General features: G+C 43.7%; 1 protein-coding gene across 3 annotated transcripts in view; it reads right to left on the bottom strand.

Moving 5' to 3' along the window:
- Nucleotides 1–454: 454 nt before the first annotated feature.
- LOC137352455 (protein FAM81A-like) overlaps nt 455–25,002 on the bottom strand; it is a 37,121-nt gene continuing 12,573 nt past the window's right edge. For all 3 annotated transcript variants that reach the window (XM_068017916.1, XM_068017918.1, XM_068017917.1), the window contains 6 exons: nt 13,776–13,894; nt 12,389–12,518; nt 4,474–4,580; nt 3,644–3,779; nt 1,341–1,536; nt 455–668 (listed from right to left, as the gene is read on the bottom strand). In XM_068017916.1, coding sequence (XP_067874017.1) covers nt 538–668; nt 1,341–1,536; nt 3,644–3,779; nt 4,474–4,580; nt 12,389–12,518; nt 13,776–13,894 — 819 coding nt within the window. In that variant the 3' untranslated portion in view covers nt 455–537. The remainder of the gene's footprint in view (nt 669–1,340; nt 1,537–3,643; nt 3,780–4,473; nt 4,581–12,388; nt 12,519–13,775; nt 13,895–25,002) is intronic.

Raw genomic sequence — 25,002 nt, 5'->3', positions numbered from 1 at the left:
TGCAGTTTATGGTGGATGCTGGCAGAGCAATGGTGTCCAGCGCAGCACTGGAGCCACACGTGGCCAAGCTACTATCAGGGAATTGAGGTGGGTACACAAATTGTGCATGCTCCCCACTTCATTTCCAATGGCCATAGGCAGCTTGCGAATCGCAGCCCCCTGGACCCAAAAATCAGGGCAGACAAAGTTCTTGTCCAGTGCTTTGGTAAATGTTGCTAACTTTGATAAAACTTCTTATTTGCAGTACAATTTTCACAGAAATCATGTAGTTTTCAGGACTTGTAAACTGGTTCTGGAACTATGTAACAAATATTGTAAACCCAGATAATGGACATAGTGGAGAAAGTGCAATTGTGTTACACTGGTTTAATTTTTAAAAACTCAAATCAGGTATACGTCCCATAAAAGCATATTATGTAACAGAAAATTCACACACATGTTACTTTATTGGGTTAAAGCCTTACACTGAGTTTGATGTACAATGCTCAAACCAGTACAGTTTACTGACTTCCTTGATTAAACTGACACTCATGGATTTTACTGAGAAATGGGATCCATCATTTGCTTCATCTGAAGAATTTGTTTCTGCAACTGGTCTTTGTCCAGCTTCATTTTTGCTTCAAGTATGTTTCTTAAGGATCCAATGCTTTCATAAATAACTGAAAAGCCTTCATAACAAAAGACAAAATATTCAGAAGTGTAAAACACTGCATCAGCTGAAGTGAATACAAAGAAAATCAGAAATTTCTAAAATATACATTTGCTTTAATAGAGTTGATTGGTTCAGATTACTGCTTATATAGATTATTACAATGACTATGATGGAAATAAATGTCATCACAAAGTACAAGGTAGCTAAGTTTTCAATTTGAACAGCTCCAACTAATGACCCAGAGGTTAAAGGTACACCCTATCCCATTGAGGCACACAGACCTAGAGAGTCCAAGTTTGATCCCCCTAGTCTGAGCTGAATTACCCTGATCTCAACAGGATCACAATCGATGCACTATAATTGACCTTGGCATCCCTGGCTAGGGAGTGGAAAAAATCAGAGGTTTCTCACTCCTCACTGATATTCAGAAGTGTCCCTGCTGGAAAGCACCTGTGTGTGGATATTAGCTGAGGGCAGGATTGGGCCCAGCTGTGATACCACACATGGTCAATTAGCATTTCTACACTCCTTTGTCGAGGTTCACACAATCAAGTATTTGAGCAAAGTAGCAGATGGGCTGCAGAAATATAACCTGACAATTCAATACAATAAGAGTGGAGGGGGGGAAGAGCTTTCAATTTTGAAACAAATCCTTATGCTTAATGTCAAGCTGGGTGATGTGTCTCACCAACATTAGTTTCAGTTTCAATGTCCTCTATTTCTTTCCATATTTTTTTTTCAAGCCCAACGATGATTAGATTTACTTTCTTTTCAACATGTTTTATGTTGTAAGGCTCCGAGTTCATTTTCTGTATCGCTTCTATTTTGTCAAGTTTCATGGACAGCTGGTTAAACCTCTCTTCCATTGATTTTTCACTGCTTTCCTAACACAAACAGAAAGTCACAAATCCATTGCAGCGAGCAAACTGGTAGTCAAGACAATACATCCACAGTTTGAAGGTCTCATTATGAAGGCGCATAATGGGTATATACTGGCAGGACAAAATCACAAATGCAGAAATCCTCTTAAAGGCAGAGCTCCCAAGTGTGTTGGCACTAATCAAACAGAGGCAACTTCGGGTGGATCGGACACATCCGCAGGATGGAAGACGGTCACATACCCAAGGACCTTCTGTATGGTGAGGTAGCCGGGGCCAGACAACCAGTGGGGCGCCCAAAACTCCGCTTCAAGGAAGCTTGCAAGCATGACGTGAAGGTCCTAAATGTCAACTATCACACCTGGGAGTCACTAGCTGGCAAAAGAGGGAAATGGTGACACATCCTGTGGACTGGTGTGCATTACCATGATGACCAATTGCTACAGCAGCTTGGCAACAGGTGCCAATGCCAAAAACAACAACTCAGCGTCACTTGGCAGCTTCACGTGCAGCACTTGTGGCAGAACCTGCCTCTCAAGGATTGGCCTTCACAGCCATCAACAAAGGTGCACCAAGAGAAGACACCCCACCGAAATGGATTGTTTGCTGCATGTCCATCATCTTTTGTAGATGGAAGGACGCCAACAACGATGAAGATTTCAATACTGTACAATGGTAGTAACACCAAGCACTGACCTACCCACCTAACCTTTAGGCTGCAGGGCAGATTTCCTCAGTGTCTAAAATGGTAGCCATATTCTTTATTAACACACTTACTATACCTAATTGTGGGGGAATCCATAGCTATGTGTCATAAATATAAAATAGTCAGTAATAAATCCAATAAAGAACACAGGAGAAACTTGATACAGAGAGTGGTTAGAATGTGGAACTTGCTACCACATGGAATAATTAAGGCAAGTAGCATAAATGCTTTTAAGGGGAAGCTAGATAAGTACATGAGGGAGAAGGGAACAGAAGGATATATGGCCAGGGTTGGATGAAGTATGGTGCAAGGAGGCTTTGTGGAGCATCAACCAGTTGGGCCGAATGCCCTGTTTCTGTGCTGCAGATGCAATGTAATTCTATCTAATGCACAGAGAGAGCCCCATGATATTTTCCAAATGTATGACCTCTGGACTGCTTTAAAGTAAGATCATGATTTTCCTAAATAGTACACAATCTAATAATTATTCACTGTAACATTGTTATTTCTTACTTAAAGTACTTGAAAGCTTCTGGTGTTATCATTTATAATGGACTGGCCACAAAATGAACACTGAGATGGTGACTATGCGTAACTTCTGTTACTCCTTTTGGGCCTCCTTATCTCGAGAGACAATGGATACGCGCCTGGAGGTGGTCAGTGGTTTGTGAAGCAGCGCCTGGAGTGGCTATAAAGGCCAATTCTGGAGTGACAGGCTCTTCCACAGGTGCTGCAGAGAAATTTGTTTGTTGGGGCTGTTGCACAGTAGGCTCTCCCCTTGCGCCTCTGTCTTTTTTCCTGCCAACTACTAAGTCTCTTCGACTCGCCACAATTTAGCCCTGTCTTTATGGCTGCCCGCCAGCTCTGGCGAATGCTGGCAACTGACTCCCACGACTTGTGATCAATGTCACACGATTTCATGTCGCGTTTGCAGACGTCTTTATAACGGAGACATGGACGGCCGGTGGGTCTGATACCAGTGGCGAGCTCGCTGTACAATGTGTCTTTGGGGATCCTGCCATCTTCCATGCGGCTCACATGGCCAAGCCATCTCAAGCGCCGCTGACTCAGTAGTGTGTATACTAAACCTTATAGATCACTCACAGATACAGTGCTTCGGGTGAAATGTTGTGTTTACTAATATGACAACCTGTTTATTTTCTCCCCCCCCCAGTATTCCCTATTTTCACTCCTGGTCAGCTTCTTCCCAACTTTCTCGAAGTGAGAGTGTCCAATGTTCTCTGTTAGTGTGTTATTGAGAACAGTGTCACCAGCAAACAGAAAATAACTAATATGACCCAGGAAACTGTCACAACTTTGTATTGTAATTGTTACATTATCCAGCTCTTGTCTTTGAAACAACTTGATGCTGAATACCTTTCTTCTGTTCTTTAATGTAATACTTACAGTTTTATCTTTCATGGCTAAGGAGATCAGTTCTATTTGATGTAACAATTCCCACTCCTTTTTAGCCAGTTTCTGTTCCAAACGGGAACAACTGGACAAAACTTGATCCTTGATATCTTCGCTTAAGCTCTTCATCCTTTAAAAGTTAATTTGGAACATTTTCTGGTCATTTAGGACGAAAGAGGAAACAAAAGAATCATCACAAATCACAGTGGGTTTTATCTGTCAAGGCCCGAATTATGACATCCCCATAATCATTCTCACAGATCTACTAAAACGCGTCATCTTGCTTGGGAAGTACAGTGATTATGTTACTGGACTAATAATTCACAGAACAAGAGTTCAAATCCTGCCATGACAGTTTGAGAATTTGAATTCAGTTTATAAAATGTGGAAATAAAAATCTGGTATCAGTAAAAGTAACCACAAAGTTGTTAGATTGTTGCAAAAAACCCAACAGCTCCACTTATGCTGGCACAATGAACTAAATGGCCTCCTAAGCTGTATGATTCTGTGATAAAGCAACTTTGTACTCATTTTGTTCTAAACTCAGAATATGTTTTTCTTTTTATGAAAACTCTCCCAATCTCCATCCTCTGAGGAAAGAACTGCATCTCTGACCACAGGTGAGGGAGAGTAGGGTTAGAGTGACTCCCCTGAAAGGGTGCTGGATTCTTGGGGATTCTCATGGGAAAAAAAAGAGGGGCGGGGAGGGGGCATTGCCAATAGGGGGCCCAGGAGATCTGGTTATCATATGGTCAAGTGCTTGTAAATCATCCCTTAATTTTAATACGAGTTACATTGAGTTGGAGCTTGAGTTATGAACTCACCTAACATCCAGCAGGTGGGGCTGTTCGCTGTTCTGTCCCCTCGTAAGATTCATCTTTCTATGTTGCTCTCGAATAGATTCCTCAACTCTCTTTAAAAGTTGTGAAACCTGTTGGAAGATTGGTATAGTGCAACATAAACATAATGGGGTAGGAATTGTACCATGCTCACTGTTGGGTGTTGAATATGAACAGGCGCCCTCAGCCTGAACATATGGATGCGGTTAAGTAGATTAATTGGCCCCTGTGCCTCATTAACATTGAACAGGCGGACTGCCAGCGCTACTTGTGCTGTTCGCTGGCAGCTCACCTAATAGGGGCCTTGTCCATGATGCTATTTACAGGCAGCCTTGCACCTCTTAAACGGGAGTTCTTTGACTGCCAAACACAGACGCTGCCACTGGTATCTCAGACATGTCTGAAACAGAAGATATGAAGGCCCCCAAGTGCTCAGATGCTGTAGTGAGGGTCTGATCCACTGGAGTGTTGAGGTGAGGAGAGACCTTGCAAGCTCCCTGGCAGGGGGTGTTCCTCGTTAAAAGCCACTTAGTGCCTGATTGAGTGACCCGGCATCGGGGAAGGGGGGTCCCGCTGAGAGCCAACCCCTGCCCTTGATGCTGGCACCCCTCCCCACTGACACCCACCATGCGAAACCCTTCCCACCCTGACTTACCTGTGGCCTGGGTCCAGCACCTCTGGTGAGTCCAGTACCAGCAGCAGCCATTGCCTGTGTGGTGGCACTGCACAGTTCAAGAGTTGCTGGCCTCTGATTGGCCAACAGCTCTCAGCAGGTGGGACTTCCACTGCTGGGGTCCTTAATCCCACGGAAGGCCCACCGCTGTCCCCGGAAGTGCCTAATTGGCACGTTATTCTTCAGGCCTTCCCCAGAGGTGGTGACGCGGGGCTCTCATTGGCGCTTTAGACGGTGGTCACCCCTGTCACCAAGATAAAATCCCAGCTCGTGTTTCCTACATTACAATATTACTACAATTCAAAAATACTTCATTGGCTTTCTTGAGGTTGTGAAAGCTGCTATATAAAAGCAAGTTTTTCTTTCTCCTGCTGAGGTTACGGTGGAAGATCGGGAGAACTCCTGTGGGAATCAGTAGTGACACTGTCAGATCCTCATCCTTATTCCTCTCCTCCATCAATGGTGCCATAATTAAAGCAATGGGTTTTTTTTCAGCACCACACAGATTTCTGCAATTTACACAAACTTATGTTTTGGAATAAGGATCCAATCTGAAGACTTCCTCTGTGCTCATTAAATAAATAATAATAATCTGTGCCCTGATATTAGAAACTTTCATAAATAGTAAGTAATCATTTCGTAATGTAATCGTTTTCTTGTGTTAAGTATTTACATGGACTGGTTGAACAATGCACCATTCACAGAAATTGTAAATCTATATGAGTGTATTCAAAACTGCACTCTCCGTACCAGGTTAATTGATGCTAAAATTCTCCAAGGGTTAGTTGGCAATACTGCAAACTAATGGAATTGAATACAAAAGACAAAGGTGACCTCAGCACTTAAAAGTGAAACAGGAAGTTAGTTTCAGGTGCAGCTGTCGGGTTTGACTGGAGTTAGTCTCCATACTGTTGGAGACAGTTAATTTTGAAGAGACATTTAAGAAAAAGTATAGTTCTCAAGTGAGATAAGTTTACATGGTGACGATATTTTGGTTCTGTTTAAACATTTCGTGAACTATGCAGTATTTATGTTTCATGGTACATTTGAGAACGATAATTTGGAAGAAGGATCATAATTGTTTTGTAAGGAAAGGTGGGTTAAAACATTGATATTAAATGTAGTTTTTTTGGGGTTGCATCACAACCCCCCCCCCCCCCCCCCCCCGCATTCCAACAAGTTTACACCTATTAATCAAAGTTTTTAAAGCCATCTGCTTAAACATAAATGGGACAGATTTATCTCTTATTGCACTTGGAATAAAGTGTCATCTGTGTACAATTCATGGAGGAACATCTAGTTGGAAAGAAAGAGCTTGCATTTATACTGTATAACTCATCCTCAGAAGCACTTCATAGCCAATGAATTGTTTTGAATTGCAGTCACTTGTAATGTAGGCAGCGAATTTGCGCACAGCAAAGTCCCACAAACAGCAATGAGATAAATGACCAGTTAGTCTGTTTTGGTGATGTTGGATGAGGAATAACTGTTTGTTTGCCGGGACACCAGGGAGCACTCACCTAGTCTTCTTCACATATTGCCATGGGATCTTTTAAACCTACAGGGCCTTGGTTTAACATCTCAGCTGAAAATTGGCAACCCCAGCTCCCTCGGTACTGCAGGGAAATGACAGTGTATGTGTACAAGTCCCCGAAAGTGGGATCTGAATACACAACCTTCTTGCCGCTTTCATGTGTTCCACCCAGATGATCCTTTACTCACAACTGGGATAATTTTGACTTTGACCAATAGTGTAAAGCGGGCAATGTTGAAATCTATAATGGGTGGCTGATCTGATATTGCCCAAAAGTTAAAATTACCCCCAGTATGAGGCAAGTCACCCCATAGAGTTTCATATTGAAATTCAAACCTAATAATGGGGCATTAACTGCATTTTTCTAATATGAATCATCACAACAATGCATAAATAAAATATGAGGATTAGTTACATAGTCAGCATTACCTGTAAATGACAAAGAACTGGCTACTCCCATGCAATACCACAGAAAACAAATAACTTTAACGGCATGAAATAGCCATTTAGCAAATTAATGAAATACTATTTTAATAAGAGAAAACAAGATCCTTGTTGGAAAAGCAATTGAAAATGGAATCTTTATGGCTATCAGCTACTAAATAAGCATGGTGCAAGGGGGAGGGAGCCTGGCTTTTAATTAGCAATGTAGTGGCACGTTCACTGAGATCACCATCAAGGTGCAAAAAGGAAGTCATTGGTTCTAAAATTCCTGGAGCCAAGAAGGGTGGTTTTGTGGCAGACTGCCTGCGGTGAAACAGAAGAAAGTCTTGCATTTATATAGTGCGTTTCTTGTCCTCAAGATATCCCAAAGCACTTTACAGACAGTACTTTTGAAGTGTGGTCACTGTTGTAATGCAGGAGAGTCTGTTGGATTTGGACACTTCCTCTTTTAGGCCCTTTTGTAGATCCTGGCACTTGAGGGGCAGGCTGGTGTTACGATATTACAGTGGAACGTAAATAAGGAAAATACGTCAGAAGTTCAAAGGCAGGGTTTCGGAAATGCAAACAATTGCAGAGCTCAGGTGAACACCCGTGGCAGAAAAGAGTGTCCACCAAGATTTTAAAATCGCCTGACTCTAGGATTTTGTGGATGGCTGCAAATTCCGCTGCCCTCCCAGATCTGCGCCCCCAAGGCCTTCAGAAGAATTTCAGAGCTAATGGCTCAGACTTTCCATTCAGTGACTGTCAAGCAAACCCCACCACCACCCCCCCCCCCCCCGCCAAGACTGAGGCACATATTATTTCGCCACATTAACATTAAAACCTAAAAAGTGCAAGCCTCTGACTGTAAAGATATTTTTGCATAGTAACAGATTGTGTTGAAACAATGGAAACCCAGTAGTTGCGTCCCCAATACACAGAAGTGGTCAGACCAGTTTTAGTCACACAACTAATTGGCTATTGCCGAGGTTTGAACTGAGAGTTTTAAATTGGAGAAAACAGTACTTGAGATGAGAAAGCCGTGTTCTCATGGACTGAGAACATCTCTCCCATCTGCCTGCCTCCATTGCTTCCCCACGGAACTGAATCTTGTGAAGACACATAAACTCAGAGAGAGAAAAATCTCCTACGAGAACAAGGTTTACAAAGAATACTGGGCCCCAACGAAACGCAAGACCAGATCTTCAATCAAGGACTACAGCGAGCTTGAAAAATAGTAACAAGATATTGCCTCAAATCTTTTCTTCTGCTCTTTTCTGTCCCTATTTGCATGTGTGTATCGCGTGTGCATGTTAGTGTAGGCGCATCGTATATCCGTAGGCGTTAACTGTATTAGAGTTTAAGTTGAAGGTTTAATAAATTTCATCTTTCTGCTTTAAACCAAAGAAAGCCTGTTTGTGCTCATTTCTTTGCCTTATAATTGGAAAGTTGTGAGCAAGGATTCACAAAGGGGGAGCTCAAAACACAGTGTGTTTAAAATTAAACCCTGTTACAATAAGACCAGGTGAAGATAGTAACAGACCCCTAGACACCTTTTGCACCTGGTCTTAACAGTGATGAAGAAACAATACCAAACGTTCATTGCAGTTGCGCATGCCCACAGATTTTCTGTGGGGGTTTTGTGCTGGACCTTGCTGTGATTAGTAATCCATTTTGGCACAGCATCAGCTACTGGGAATCTGGGACCTGTGTGAACAGGGTAAGCAATGGTGTGACTCCTTAACCAATCAGACAAGAGAATCTTGATTGAGACACGCAGGGACTGAACCAGGAAGAATAGTTAATTCAATGCCAAATTGTATACAGAAAGTGAAAGAAAGAAAGATGGGGGCAAGAGAGATAAAAGAGACATAAGGAAAAAGTAAAAATCTCCAACAATAATTAAAATCTGAAGGAATGAGTCTCCATGCTTGCAAAAGTTAATTTTCAGTGCCAGAGATGTTGTTTGGCAGCAATTAATACTCATCAAGAGTTAAAAATTTACTGACACTTGAAAAGAGAAGCACTAACTTATCAGGCAAATTCATACTGTATAAACGGGGCCATTGTCTATATGAATATGAGTTACATCTTCCTAAAACTAGAAAATTCTGCCACATCAATGTATAACTCAATGTGCTGTCACGTGTCTTAAAATGCACCCTTTATATTGGTTTTACTTGGTGTTGGTGATTTCAGCTGCTGACACACAAGTCTCGTACAGCCAATAGGCAATCCCAAAGTAAACGGGCTTGATTTGCTGTAGTCATTTCCATGTGAGTCCGGTTTGGAATCTGGTTTGCTGTTGGAGTGCAGCCAGCTGTTTGAGGCCTAGGCCACTGGCATGGTATGAAACGCAATATAAAGTGAGCTAAGCAACAAGCCAAAGCCAAAAACAAAAACTGCAGGTGCTGAACATCTGAATAAAAAATAGAAAATGCTGAAAACACTCAGCAGGTCAGGCAGCATTTGTGGAGAGAACAGAGGAGTTAATGTTTCACAGGTGGCCCCTTTCTCAGTACAGGCTGCACACCTGAAATGTTAACTGTTTCTCTCTCCACAGATGCTAATTGACCTGTTGTGTTTCCAGCATTTTCTGTTTCAGATTTAAAAACAGTGTACTGGTGTTCAAGATTTACATTTTGGGGAGGAATAGGCTTTAATGTACCGTTACATTCCAGTATTTATATTATTTTAATGTAACTAGTCGGATAGATAAAGGGGAACAGTAGATGTAGTATACCTGGATTTCTAAAAGGCATTCGATAAGGTGCCACATGATGGGTTAATAGGCAACATAAGGGCTCAGGAAGTTGGGGGTAATATATTAGCATGGATAGAGGTTTGGTTAACGGCCAGGAAGCAAAGAGTGGGCATAAATGGGACATTTTCAAGTTGGCAGGCAGTGAATATTGGAGTGACACAAGGATCAGTGCTGGGGCCTCAGCTATTTACAATTTATATTAATGACTTAAATGAAGAGACAGAGTAACGTATCTAAGTTTGCTGATGATACAAAGGAAGGTAGAAAGGTAAGCTGTGGGGAGGACACAGAGAGGCTGCAAAGAGACACAGACAGGTTGTGAGTGGGCAACAAGATGGCAGAGGGAGTATAATGTAGGGAAGTGTGAAGTCATTCAGTTTGGTAGTAAGAATAAAAAAGTACAATATTTTTAAAAGGTGTGAAACTTATAAGTGTTGATGTTCAGAGACTTGGGTGTGCTTGTACAAGGAATGCAGAAAGTTAGCATGCAGGTACAGCAAGTAATTAGGAAGGCAAATGGCATGTTGACCTTTATTGCAAGGGGATTGGAGTACAGGAATAAAGAAGTAAGGGTTTTGGTGAGGCCACATCTGGAGTACTGTGCAGTTTTGGACTCTACATTTAAGAAAGGATATACTTGCATTGGAGGTGGTACAGTGAACGTTCACTAAACTAAAACCCTGGGATGAGCGGGTTGTCCTATGATGAGAAGCTTAGTAAATTGGGCCTATACTCTCTGGAGGCAGAATTAATCAAGGCCTTCAAAAGAGAACTAGATAATTATCTGAAGAGAAAAAATTTGTAGGGCTACGGGGAAAAGGCAGGGGAGTGGGACTAGGTGAGTTGCTCTTGCAGAGGGCCAGCACAGACACGACTGGCCTCTTTCTGTGCCATTCTGAACCATTCTATAATTCTATGACGGGTTGGGCCAAACCTGAATTTAAAACAGGAGAAGCAGGCCAAATAATGTAACCATTATGTCAAATATGTTTAAAATATTTAACCTGACCCTAACTAGGTTACATTTACCATTTATCAATTTGAAGATTTATAGTGCAGCGCATCCATCTAAGGTTTTACTTTAAACTTGAATGTGCAAAATCATTTCCATTCACTAATGTTGAACACAGTGATGCAGATTAAATCCCTCTTGATGATTAATTTACTTTTTACTGTAGATTTCAAACTTGGCTGTTTAAAGGCGATGGCTGATTTTCTTTGTGTGCTTTGCAAGCATTCCATTTATTTATCTTTACTGAATGAGTCAAACACCAGCTGGTCTGGTTTCTGTTGACTGTATTATTGTGAATATCCAGTGTCATGTGAAATCCACAGGAACCATTGTCCCGTGATCTCTAAGAAAGGGAGTGTGAAGGCTGGGGCTTTAATTGGTGCTGATGATAAATAGTTCAAAAGGTGTGTCTTATCTTCAAAGGGCATGCTCTGCAGGTTGACTGAAGTTTTCCTTTTTTGATGTATGAACTGCCAACATAGTGTGAGGATCAGGAGTGGCATTTTATAATCAGTAAGATGGTATTGATTGCAAATTAAATTAAATACATGGAGATATGTTTGCTTATAGGCTTGTTTTACATTACAACTGCAGTGTTGGTATAAAGCTGTTTCATTTTCCACTGCTAAGTAGTTGTAGTGTAAGTCCTAAGTCAGGGCCCAACTCAATTCTGCAGCACAGCAGAGCGAGACTGTCAGAAAGAGGGAATCTCAGATCACTTCACTCCAGTGTCCACTCAGGCCCTGACTCCAGAATTAGTGATAAAAATTTGTTGGTGCTCAGTTTTGGGCTTTGGACCTCATTAGTATAAATTGGCCGAGCTGCCAGTGTCTTGTGCCTCTATAGGCAGCTCATCATTTGAAATGACTATCGGGCAGCTTGCCTTGATGGCCTTGTTGCATTCATTTTACGCTAGTCCACAATGAAGTCTAATCTCTACCCCATACACACAACTTCTTAGCATTGGTGCAGAGTGAATACCAATGCTACAGTTCTGATGGAAGTGCAGTCTATGACTAACCTACATCAAAATAAGTCATCGTCTTTTAAAAACTAGAATGAGTGTCTGTCACTCTTGATGAATGATTAAGGTGCTATCTACTTCAGGCCAGCATAAATGAGGTTCCAGCCAATAGTCTTTACAGTGTGTTGCCCAGCTCACTAAATCTTTAGGGCATTCATTGAAAGGTCCTGCAATATCTTCTAACATCTGTACAAGAAGTTTATAGAAAAAGATCTCATAAAACCTAACACAACTTCCCAAGAAATGTAAGGGAATATTCTTGCAAGATAAAATTATGTTAAGAGAAATGATTTAGATTATCAAATGTATAGAGTGTCCATTTCCAATTGCTTTTGCAAACAGGATCCTGCCTTCTATTATTTTATGCATTTGGGAAAATACATGATTATTAAGAAACCTGGGACCTAATGGTGCTGTTTTTATTTAGTGTATGTTGTACATTAAATGTTATGGACTATATTTTGTTTAACCTGCCCTTCAACATCCTTTATTTTTGCTTCCAAGGTCAGTTTTGCTCTTTGTTGCTCTTTGCAGAGGTTCTGAATTCCTTCATATATTGACATCAGGTCAGCTGACAGTTTGGCAATGCTTGCATCACACCTATGGGAGGAAGCAGGGATAGAGTAACAAGTCATCCCTCATCATCTGTTAGACATTTGAAAGAAGTAGCTACAGGGAAATGGCTAATGTACTGTCGGGATAATTTTCCAAGTATGGGATGGTGGCTGTAGGGAGCCTCGCCCGTCTCCAGTACTCCTGCGATTTTTCACAGCATGCTGGCAGCACGCACAATTCTTTGTTTCCAGCGCATACTCCAGAAATTTAGGCTTCGGTCAGCACACTGTGCTTTAACATTGGCGATCTGGCCAGGATGAAAGTTTCCACTCTCTGATAGCTATTAGGGCTCAGTGTAAATAGAACAAGCTTGGACTGGTTCAATACAATTCACAGTCAACAAAATATGTCTCTAATCATTAATGTCATATTCTAATACAACACTGAAGTAATAAACCCAACTTCTTAGTTAAGTTTTAAAATATATTTTAATCTTCCAAAGCATATTGTCAATAATTTAAAAATGATATCTTGATAAAATAATACCATACTAAGTTGGTGCTCCATTGTGGAATGTGTGTTTATGACTAGTTTCTTATATTGTGGGTTCCTGATCTCGGCTGCAGTAATGGAGTCGCTAAGCTGAAGTCAGACGCCTTCGTTTGAAGGAGAGTCAAAGGCCCAAGGGCCTGACCACGCTCTTCCATATATTAGTCACAGGCTTTAGCAGCATGTGTCACAAGCCAGGGAGTAGGTTACCCGTCATTCCCATGTTGAATCAGCGACACTGAGTTAGTTGGAAGTGGGTAATCACCTACCCACCACAAAAGGTTTGGATCAGTCAGGGAATGGGTCGCTGACTCAGAGTAGCATTGGTGAAGGGTCCAGAAGTGGGTTGATCACCTGCCTCTCCCAGCTGGAGGGGGTGGGGGGGAACTAAAAAGGATTAAAAAATGAGAGGGAAATACTAAAAACTATCCTGTTGCTCTGTATATTTCTCAGACTTCAGAATGTTTTGGAAAATCAGTTTTCAGCAGTGAAAATAGGAGGTGAAGTTTGCAAACTAACACTAATTTCTGATCAAAATGACCTGAGTTCCAAGTATCAGTTATAAATAGTGTGATATTTGAAAGAATTTGTAAAAAAAATAAATAATGTAAAACATTGCACAGCTACACCCAGCAAATTGCTTTTCACAAAAGAAAGCACCACTACCCGATTCATTGCACAATATATCAGAGCACAGTCTGCTGAAAGCAGTCGAGATGTTGTAAGTCAGGGAACCTGTTTTTCTACTCTTACCTTGCCACCCTGCCCCGAAGGTCCCCAATGCCATTCAGATGACGTGTTTCAAGACTTTTCACCACAGCATTGGTTCCACGGCTTGCATCGTCTCGTGTCCGAATATGTTCTTGCAGCACCTAATATACATCCAAGATAATTGTTTTGGTCTGGTTATGATGAAGGAGAGTCAACAAGCTAATACTGCATCAAACATGGATGCTTTGTGAACTTCAAAGTGAATAGTTGTCCAGATTCCAAGTGTCAATTTGATATCGTGGGTGGCACTTTCACCTCTGAGGCAGAAAGTTGCGTGTTCAAACCTAACTCCAGGATTTAAGAACATAATTTATGTAACCGTCTGCCCACTTGAGTGAAGTTTTGCAGGATTGCTATGTTGTTGGAGGTGCTGCCTTTCAGCTGAGATGTTAAAGCAAAGCCTCATCCACCTGCTCAGGCGAACATAAAAAGTTTCAAGATACAGGGCGTGAGATTGGCCTTCAGAGCTGGTGGGAAATGGGTGATGCCACCCAATATTCTTTGGAAACGGAAGTCATGTGCGGTGTTAAACAGGATTCTGATTCGCCATCGCCCGTTTCACACAACCACCAGAAATAATTTCACCCCCACCTTTGATGAAGAGAACTAGATTTCTCCTGGTGTCCTGCCAATATTGATCCTTCAACCAACATTACAGAGACAGACTAACTGGTAATTCACCTTATTGCATTTTTATGGAACCCCTTTGTACGCAATTTTCGTGGGCGGCGCAGTGGTTAGCATCGCAGCCTCACAGCTCCAGCGACCCGGGTTCAATTCTGGGTGCTGCCTGTGTGGAGTTTGCAAGTTCTCCCTGTGGCTGTGTGGGTTTTCTCCAGGTGCTCCGGTTTCCTCCCACAAGCCAAAAGACTTGCAGGTTGATGGGTAAATTGGCCATTATAAATTGCCCCTAGTATAGGTAGGTGGTAGGGAAATACAGGGACAGGTGGGGATGCAGTAAGAATATGGGATTAGTGTAGGATTAGTATAAAATGGGTGGTTGATGGTCGGCACAGACTCGGTGGGCCGAAGGGCCTGTTTCAGTGCTGTATCTCTAAAAAACTAAAACAAAACAGTGACATCACTTCAAAAGAATTCAATGTTGAAGTACTTAATGTTCAGAGGACATGAAAGGGGCTGTATAAATGAAGGTATTTTATTTCCATCAGTGGTCCTTTTTAATTTTTGAGGTACCTTAGACTGGGTTTCCCACTTGTGTGAGTGTGAGCTGATCATAATGGATCAGAAGTGGAGGGATAGAAATTGCACATAAAGATCTCTACCTATAACACACATCATGCACCTTTCTGGCCAGGAAGACTTGGTGCAGGCAACTCTCACTGAAAACATGAGGTAGCTTTATTATAATATCACAATGAACTGATGAATGACAGCACATGGGAGCCTCAATCATTTCCCAGATTGGAATTGGAAAATGGTCAGTGTTAATTTTGCCTGTATAAAACCAGTGTTACTAGTTTCTGTATTGAAAGCATTTAAAGGGACAAATTGCAGATGGTTTTTAGCCTGTATTTCAGATGAATCTGTGGGTTTTTTTACAGGCATTGTTTTGGCCTCTCAGTAAGTTTTTTGTGCCAAGTATTTTTGGTAGTGCACTTTTTAATTATTTGTATAATATTTTCGACCATGACGTTCTCTATGGCAATCCCTCCATTTTTCAAGGAAGTAAAACAGGTCAGGTTTCACTGGAGGAGGACATTGCACACCCATTGCCTTCTAACTCCCCATTCTGGCAAAGGAATAAGGAACTTGGCTTGAAAGGAACGGTGTCAAGGATAAGATTCACCAGAGAGACAGTGATGAGAGTTGTGTCACATACTAGAATCTCACATCGAGCCAAAGTCCTCCACAATCACAGCACTGACCATGGCTGTCAAGGTTACTTCAGCTTTAAACCTTTTTGGCTCAGGCTCATTCCAGGCTGTTCTTTAGGGCTATCAATGTGCTGTTTATCTGTAACCATCAGCACAAGATCATGCAGGTAAATGCTTTCTTCCTTAGACAGCAGTTGTGATACTTTTATTGTAAAGCAATCCACCATGACCAAATTACCTATCCCACAAAGAAATCTGCACATGTGGCTCCTTGGAGATCATATCACCTCTTTCAGCTCTGGCTATCAATAGCTCTGTGGCAGCTAAATTCATTAGGCCTTGAAAATGGGCGTGGGGATTGTGATGTGAGATTAACCCACACCTGTTCTCTGCAATACAGGCAGCATGCCAGCTTTGTGCTGCTTGCTCGTGACAATGATTTCCGCATCCAGCCAGTGCTAACTGTGGTGTTAATTGGCTGGATGCATCAGCAGGGAGCCAATATTGTGAGCGGCTGGCACCACTTAAGGCTACCCTACACTTCTTAAAGGGGAGGTGCATTGTGGCAGGAGCATGTGCTGATAGCCGTACAGGAAGTGAATGTGACTTGGGAAACATTGAAGGATGGCACAACATGAAAGAGCACGGGATCCAAAGTTTTTGGACACTGCACTGGAAATCTTGGTGGAGGAGGTGGAAAGGAACAGAGATGTCCTGCATCTGCAGGCGGCCCTGCAGACACACGTTCAGAAGGCAGTGCGAGCAGATGGCCGTAGTGGTCAATGCCAGGAGTCTAGCCCCGAGGACCTGATGCAGTGCTGCAAGAAGTTCAATGACCTCACGAGTGGTCAGTGGATTCATCTTCAAATGCCATATCCTACCAAATGCACTACTAGCTTCAGACACTGCTCAATTCACCACATCGCCATCATTCACTTAGGAACAATCTATCAGTCAGGACTCATACCTGACATTCATTTGCTCCACCTCACCCTCACACATTCATCACTGCTGCAAGCCTCACAATCACATCACACAGCCTGCGCACACTGCCAGCTTTTCAATCCCGACAGCCTATCACCCAAACAAATTGCACAGCCCTCACTGACACACTTCCCTCTATTTTCCAGGCCAAGGAGGCAACAGGAGCTAACCAGAGGGGGCAGGTGCACCTGCATGTACTAACCCCAATGGAGGAGACAGTGCTGACCATTAGTGGGACAGCCTTTGCTGAGGATATAGCCAGCAGTGGGGCTGAAACTGTTGAAGATGATGGTATCCTCATACCTAATTCTCCTTCTCACATCACGCCTCTCCTTCATCCCACACTTCGAATTTACAAGTTACAGATGATGTAAGCATGCACCTCTTACTTTCCATCCCTCCTGCACCACACCCTACCCTTGTGCCTTTCTTTTCAGATACTCAAGAAAAGCAACCCGACTAGGCAGTGGAGGAATGGCATAAATACAGTGAGGAAGAAGACGCACTCACTTGATTTCACACGTGCAGCCACCAGCTCCGATATTGATGCTGCGCATAAGTTAGAGGATAGCATAGAAGTCTGATCTGCATGTGGGCACGAGTCAGCTCGCTGGAGGGTATGGTCCCACCCAAGTTCTGCTGCAGGGGAGTCAGATGACTTCAATAATGGGGCAGCCTACAGAAGCACGCTGATGGATTACACAATGAAATGCTTGGTACATTGGGAAGTCTGCCAGCAAACCTACTGTCAATATCAAGTAGGATGGAGGAATACAGCACCTACTGGCACCAGGCTTTGTGCAGAGCTTGGAGGCCATCCTTTCCAGGATGGAAGAGGTGATTAACTTCATCAGCACATTTGAGGACCCACCCATGATGCAGTGGCTGATGTTGTTGCTTCCATTCGAATACAAGTAGCAGCCACCCAATGTCTGAGTGTTGCACTGGAAGCTCAGAATGCTGTCATGCAAGGTCAGCCTACTGCCATGCAAACCCAGCCTGCTGCCACCATGGTTGTGGATTAGTGTGTTTGCAGGATGTCACAGTATTCCAGCAATGTGTCCTCTTTCAGGAAGACAGCATTCATCCTCCCACCCCTGCCACTCCAGTAGTGCCCTTTCTGTCAGCCAACCAACCCAGAATGCTTTTGCCTGTGCTGGAATGGTGAAGTCTGCAAATGGGTCTTCTAGACCCGGAGCCCCTCAAGGTTGTCCTCAAAGGCCATCTGCAGTCTTGTCCATGGAAAGTTAGCTGCTTTCCACCAGCCATGCTGTGGCCACTGGGATAGCATTGCATAGGAGGACTAGGACAGGCAAAAGAACACACAAGACAGGCACTAAGTGAATACACAAGGGAGAGTAGTTGCCTTTTGTATGCAATATGACTTGATTTTATTTATAAATTTGGTTTGGAATGTTTATTTTCTGCTGGCTTTTGTTTTTGCATTATGGCCAAGCAGATGCTGTAATGGTCAATGGCAGAGGGAAGGGAAGGTGTAGCACTGTTGGTGAACGGGGAATTGAGGTTGCAGTTACTGGAAGAACTCAGATGAGTTCTTTAGACAGCCTGGCCAGAAAGAGGCTGTTGAGGTTGCCTCCACTCCCCTTTTCCTCCTCCTCTCTCCTTTTCCTCCTCCTCTCCCCTTTTCCTCCTCCTCTCCCCTTTTCCTCCTCCTCTCCCCTTTTCCTCCTCCTCTTGTTCCTGGTCCTCAGCTGGTGGCAAGGGCTGTCCACTCACGATGGTGAGATTGTGCATATGCAGCAGACCACCATGAATCTTGAAGCTGGCTCCTCCAGAGTGGTCCTGGCAACAGAAGCATTGTTTCAGCGTGCCAATGGTCTGCTCTATCACACGTTCTTGGCAGCATGGTTTTCATTATACGCATGGTGCACAATGGAGTCATCAGCCATGTCATTAGCAGATATCCTTACCGCCCACTAACCACCCTTTGGTTTGCCGTGATGGTCAAATGCAGATGGCACAGTGGACTGTCGCAGAATGAAGGTACCATGACTGCTGCCAGAATATCAGGCATTGATCTGTATGATTTTCTGCCGATGGTCACATAGCAGCTGGATGTCTGGTATAGGACAGAGTTGATATGCGGCGCCTGCAAAGTAATGTGTGCAGTCAATGGCATCCTGCCCTATGGGGAAACCTGTAATCCTAGCAAATCCGCACACTCGCTCCACCTGCTTCTCATTGGCAAGAGAGTATGAAATGTAAAATATAAACAGAAAATGCTGCAAATATGTGACAGGTCCAGGAGCACCAGAAAGGTCATCGACCTGAAATGTTGGGCCGGATTTTACTAGCCCTCTGAGGACCGGCTGGGTGATGGCGGAGCAGGGGGAGGGGTGTAAAATGGCGAGGGAAGGCGGGGGTTGGAGTACTTGTCATCCTGCCACCGCCAGGACATTTTACCAGTGGTGGGGAAGGTGCAGGATGGCCCCTCCTACCCAGAGGTCAATAGAGCCCTTTTAGTGGCCAATTAGTGGCCCCTCTGCCTGATAGGGAGACTGCCAGGTTTCACTGGGTGGTCTCACCACCCACCAGTCGTCCCTCCAACACGGGAAAATGCCCACAGAGGCGGGAAGTGGACCTTAATTGACCACCTAAGTGGCTCAATTGGCCAACTGGCTAACGCTCCTACCACTGGCAATATGACATGACAATGGGAAGATGTCGGGCTCCCCTTATGACTCCGTCTCCCGCCACTTTGCCAGACCTCCCAGCTCCCAGTCCATTCCCAATGATCTGGGAAAATTCAGCCCAAAGTTTCAGTTGCCCAGACAGATCACAGGGCATCTTACAATATAGCCAGCCAAAGTGTCCAGGATCAACTTAGTTTACTGCATTCTCCATAACTCCAATGGAGCACAACTATGGAGTACCTGCAGCAAAGAGATGACCCACGATGAGCAGGAACAAGCATTGTTTGTTGCTGCTGAAGAAGGCATAGAGGTGTTGTAAGCAAAGTGTGGTGCTATCCAGCCTGATGCCATCCACTATGTGAAGGAACAGTGATATATTTCCAAGTCAGGATGGCGTGTAACTTGAAGGGGAACTTGCAGGTGGCGGTGTTCCCATGTGTCTTCTGCCCTTCTTCTAGGTGGTACAGGTCGCAGGTTTGGAAGGTGCTGTTGAAGGCATCCCTTTAAATATTCTCAGCGACCCTGATCAGCAATCCTTTAAAAGCGTGTGATTTTCCCAGGCTCTTTGGGCGAGCTCCCAACACCAGCCCTAATATGGGATAGGATCTTGCTCTAACTATCCAGATGAGGCTGCCCCACAAGTTATGGCAAGGTCTATCCCCTCCCTCTCAGCCCCCTCCCCACTCAAGTATGCATCAAGCTGACCATGCCTGACTTCTACTTTGTCCTTGCATCGGTCACAAAATCTACAAATGTGCAAGTTCTTTTCTTACCGAATCTAACTCAATTTTTAACCTTATAATTAGTTTTAGCTTGATGACGGCAATGTCTAGTGTAGGACAGAGAAAAACTTGCAAGTTTAGTTCCCAGAATATGCTGAAGTTGCAGCTGCAGCAACTGGTGTGCTATACTTGACCTCAAAGGCCTAGGATAGGGAGGAAAATATTCAGGAATGGATTCTGCTTCAGATTGTTATCCAGTGATCCTTATTGTAAAGTTAGTGTAGATATCATGTGAGGACATTATCAGGCTCAGCTATGATGCTCAACACCCAAAAGATGTGTACAAGTTATGATAAACTTGAAATTGGCTTGATTGAAAGAACTTCACGTGCAAGGAGGAAATTACCTGATTATAGGGAAGGAACCACCTTTGTGAAATTATAGTGTTGCATCTCCTGCGCTTGCACGGGAAGGTGACGTGGGAAGAGCAGCGGGTATTGGGGGTGATTGAAGAGCGGACCAGGGAGTCCGGAGGGAATGGTTCCACCGGAATGCTGAAAGGGGAGGGGAAGATGTGTTTTGTGGTTACATCGCGCTGGAGGTGGCAGAAATAGCGGAGGGTGATCCACGAATGTGGAAACTGGTGGGGTGAAAGTTGAGAACAAGGAATCCCTATCATGGCTCTGGGAGGGAGGGGAAGGGGTGAGGGAAGAGGTGAAGAAAATGGTTTGGACATGGTTGTAGCATCAGTCAACTACAGCAGAAGGGTGACCCCAGATAAGGAAAAAGACATGTCAGAAGCAATGTTGTGGAAAGTGATATCATCAGAACAGATGCAATGGAGCCAGAGGGATGAATTTTATATCAGCATCGGGGGTCCTGGTGAAGATCTGGAAGGCGGGCAAGGGGCAATTCAACCTCAGCTCCCAATCGGACCCCTGGCCGAATTCAACAGCGGGCAGGCAATTAACTGGCCGCCACTGGGGTTTCCATCCTTTTAAGGGGCAAGAACCCGCCCAAGAGCTGCTGGCCAATCAGATTGGCCGGCAGCTCATCAGTACCAGCAGCACCACCAGAAACAGTGGTCACAGCCAGTACTGCAGGAGGTCCAGAACAATTAAGATGGAAGAGACCTCGGGACCAAGCTAAGTGGGGTCGGGTTCACTGGAGCCAATCAGGCAGGCCCCAGTAAGGGAGGTTGGGTTGAGGGGGGGGAGGGTGGTAGTTGGTGAGGGCCCGGAGGGATATCTTGCAGTGGGGGCATTCATCGCCGCTGGGTGGGGGAGACCCTCTGTGAGCCAGGGGTTGCCCCCAGACAAAGAGACCCCCCCCCCCACCCAGCTGGTATGGAGGCTGCCAGGTCTCACCTGGTGGTGCCTCCACGCGGCATTGGGCCCCTCTGGCATTGGCTGAATGCCAATGTGCAACTTAAGTGGCCTGCTTGGCCTCCATGCAGATTTCTGTCTGCCACAGTGCCTGCTGGAAATAAAATAGAATGGGGCCAAGACAACATTGGGCACATTGCGCGACACCACTCCACATCATTTTTTGTGCCCTCCTCCCAAACCCTGCCCCCCTACCCCCACCGCATCCCAGATCATTTCCAAGGGCCGGATAAAATTCAGCTAGAGAAACTGCGAGAATGGAATAGAGTCCTTACATGAAGCGGTGTGGGAGGCAGTGTAATCAAGGTAGCTGTGGGTGTTGGTGGATATTAGTTGACAGCATATCCCCAGAAATGGAGACAGTGGAGTCGAGGAAGGCATGGAAAAAGTAAGAGATGGAACACGTGAAGGCAAGGGAGATGTGGAAATTGGAAGTGAAAGTTTCTGCACACTTGTCAGTGATTGCCTCAACCTTAGAAGATGTTCTGGTATGACACATCACTTGGCTCATACTGCCTGTGCACGTGATTTTTCAGATCCAGCCTGGCAGATTGATGTCATATGCTGATGGATGTTTGGACTGTGGACTTTCAGAACTGTAATACTGTTCCCACTCAATGCACCTGCCACTGTAACACTAGTGAGAGTTCTGACTTTGTTCTTTGCGTATGAGCTGGACCTGAGCCAAGGTCTCACAACAACATGCTTATTGTACTAAAACACAGTGTTACAGTTCTTTTTCTGTTAGCTATTACATACTCTATTATTCAACACAAAGAAATGTAAATTAATCTAAAATTCTGAAAATTCTGAAATTTTCATGTGTTAAACTGATGATTCGTAATCTTTTCTCCTTTGAAATATTTTTGAAGGGTGAGATTAATCTTGGTTAAATTTAGTTTCAAGCCCCCCTAGTTATTGTAACTAGTTTTTGTGATTGGAATGCAATCAATTAGATGACAATTTTCTGTTTTGCTTCCCAGACTAATTTAAAAGTGCTACTGGAACTGGTTAAGCCAACAGTTTCAATATTGTTTAAGTGGAGTAATACAAAAATGCAGTAAGCATGACTTCAGAAGCAATAGTTTGTAATTTAATATAACAGCCAATAAAATCCTAAACTCTTAACAACTCTTGAAAAATAGAAAAGCACATTAGTCCTTTTGACAGTAAGTGAATAACTTTACACGTCATTTCCTGAATATCGCAAACTAGACAATAGTTATAGGTGAGATATATGGTCTTGACTTTGATTACTCAATAGTCCCTTACTGGTACTAGAACAGCAATGGACCATTGGTTGGCTATGGAGTCACCACACACAACCCCACACTTGGTCAGCTCTTGATCTGAGATGTACCAGTGCAGAAAGGCATAGTATGGAGGCCAGGTGCTTCTGAACATAGGGGCATGTAAAATCTAAAAAGAAGTTATCCAGATCACTCTTGCACACCTCCCTGTCAATTTTAATTATTTAGAGGTACAGCACTGAAACAGGCCCTTCGGCCCACCGAGTCTGTGCCGACCAACAACCACCCATTTATACTAACCCGACAGTAATCCCATATTCCCTACCACCTACCTACACTAGGGGCAATTTATAATGGCCAATTTACCTATCAACCTGCAAGTCTTTGGCTGTGGGAGGAAACCGGAATACCCGGCGAAAACCCACGCGGTCACAGGGAGAACTTGCAAACTCCGCACAGGCAGTACCAAGAATCGAACCCAGGTCCCTGGAGCTGTGAGGCTGTGGTGCTAACCACTGCGCCACTGTGCTGTGTGTAGACTGACACACCTGGAGGTCTAGCCTCTGTCAGAATACTGTGTGACAAAAGAGACTATAAAGGCAAAGGGAGAAAGAAAAACAGAGAAAAACTTGAGCAATAAATTATGAACTTAATTAATCTGTACTTGCTCAGAATTTATTTGTGTACCACTATATAATCTCACTAGCACTTTTTAATTCATTCTTGGGATGTGGACATTATTGGCAAGGCTGGCATTTATTGCCCATCTAGTTGCCCTGGGCCTTCTATTTGGTTGTGGTTTGCTACAACTGAGTAGGTTGCTAAGCCCCTTCGCACAGCAGTTAAAAGAGTCAACCATGTTGGCGAAAAACACAAAGGCCAGACACAAAGGACATCAATGAACCAGTTGGGTTTTTATGACAATCCAATATCTTCATGCTCACTTTACCGACACCAGCTTTTTAAAATTTACATATTTTATAAGACTGAATTCTCAAACTGTCAAAGTGAAATTTGAATTGACATTCTCTGGATTATTAGTCCTTGGGACAGATCCACTACTTTATCATACCCACTCACATAGCACAAGTCAGATCTCTGGAAACTGTAATGCTCAGTTCAATCTGTGAATAATGGTGGCTACCCATATACATTAGACAGTTGTATGTATTTACCTTAGAAGTTACCAGAAGCTGAACTGGACCAACAATACCCATGTGGTGGCTACATGTGCAGGGCAGAGGCAGTGTACTCTGCGATGAGTAACTCACCTCCTGAACCGGAAAATCTCTACACATTCTACAAGGTTCAAGTAAGGAGTGTGATGGAATACTTACCATTCACCAGGATGAGTTCAGTCACAACAATGTTCAAGAAGCTTGACATCATCCAGGATAGAGCAGTTTACTTAATCAGTGCCCCTGCCACTGGAATCAGGATCCATTCACGCCACTGACCTGAAACATTAACTCTGCTTCTATCTCCACGGATGCTGCCAGACCTGCTCAGTATTTCCAGCGTTTCTTGTTTTTATTCCACTCTCTCCACTACTGGCGCACTGTGACTGCAATATGTACAATCGACAGGATGCACTAAAGCAACTCACCAAGGTTACTTTGACAGCACCTCTAACTTCTGTGACCTTCTATCATCAAGAAGAACAAAGAGCAGCAATGTCATGGGAACAACATCTCTGCGAAGTTCCACTCCAAGTCACATACCATCCTCTGACTTGGACCTACATCACTATTCCTTCATCATCGTTGGGTCAATATTTTGGAATTCGCTACCCAACACCAGTACCACAAGGACCATAAACTTAACTGAACCAGCCACATAAATATTCTGTGGTGAGTAACTCACCTCCAGACTCCCTAAAGAGTTTCCACCATCTACAAGGCACAAGTTAGGAGTGTGATGGAAAACTATCCATTTGCCTGGATGAATGCAGCTCCAACAACACTGAAGAAACATGACAAAATCCACAATAAAGCAGAGTGCTTGACTGGTTTCCCATCCACCACCTTAAACATTCACTCCTTCCACCACTGGCACATGGTCGCAGGAGTGTACACCACCTATAAAATGCACTGTAGCAACTCACCACATATTTTATAAGACTGAATTCTCAAACTGTCAAAGTGAAATTTGAATTGACATTCTCTGGATTATTAGTCCTCAGGACAGGTCCATTACTTTATCATACCTGCTCACTTTTGAACTTGGCACAAGTCAGATCTCTGGAAACTGTAATGCTTAGTTCAATCTGTGAATAATGGTGGCTGCCCATATACATTAGAGAGTTGTATGTATTTACCTTGGAAGTTACCAGAAGCTAAACTGGACCAACAATATCCACGTGGTGGCTACATGTGCAGG

This window comes from Heterodontus francisci, chromosome 38 (genome assembly GCF_036365525.1).
Source record: "Heterodontus francisci isolate sHetFra1 chromosome 38, sHetFra1.hap1, whole genome shotgun sequence".
NCBI lineage: Eukaryota > Metazoa > Chordata > Chondrichthyes > Heterodontiformes > Heterodontidae > Heterodontus > Heterodontus francisci.
Note: the sequence above shows the minus strand (reverse complement) of the source record. Positions and strands in the feature narration are given on the sequence as shown.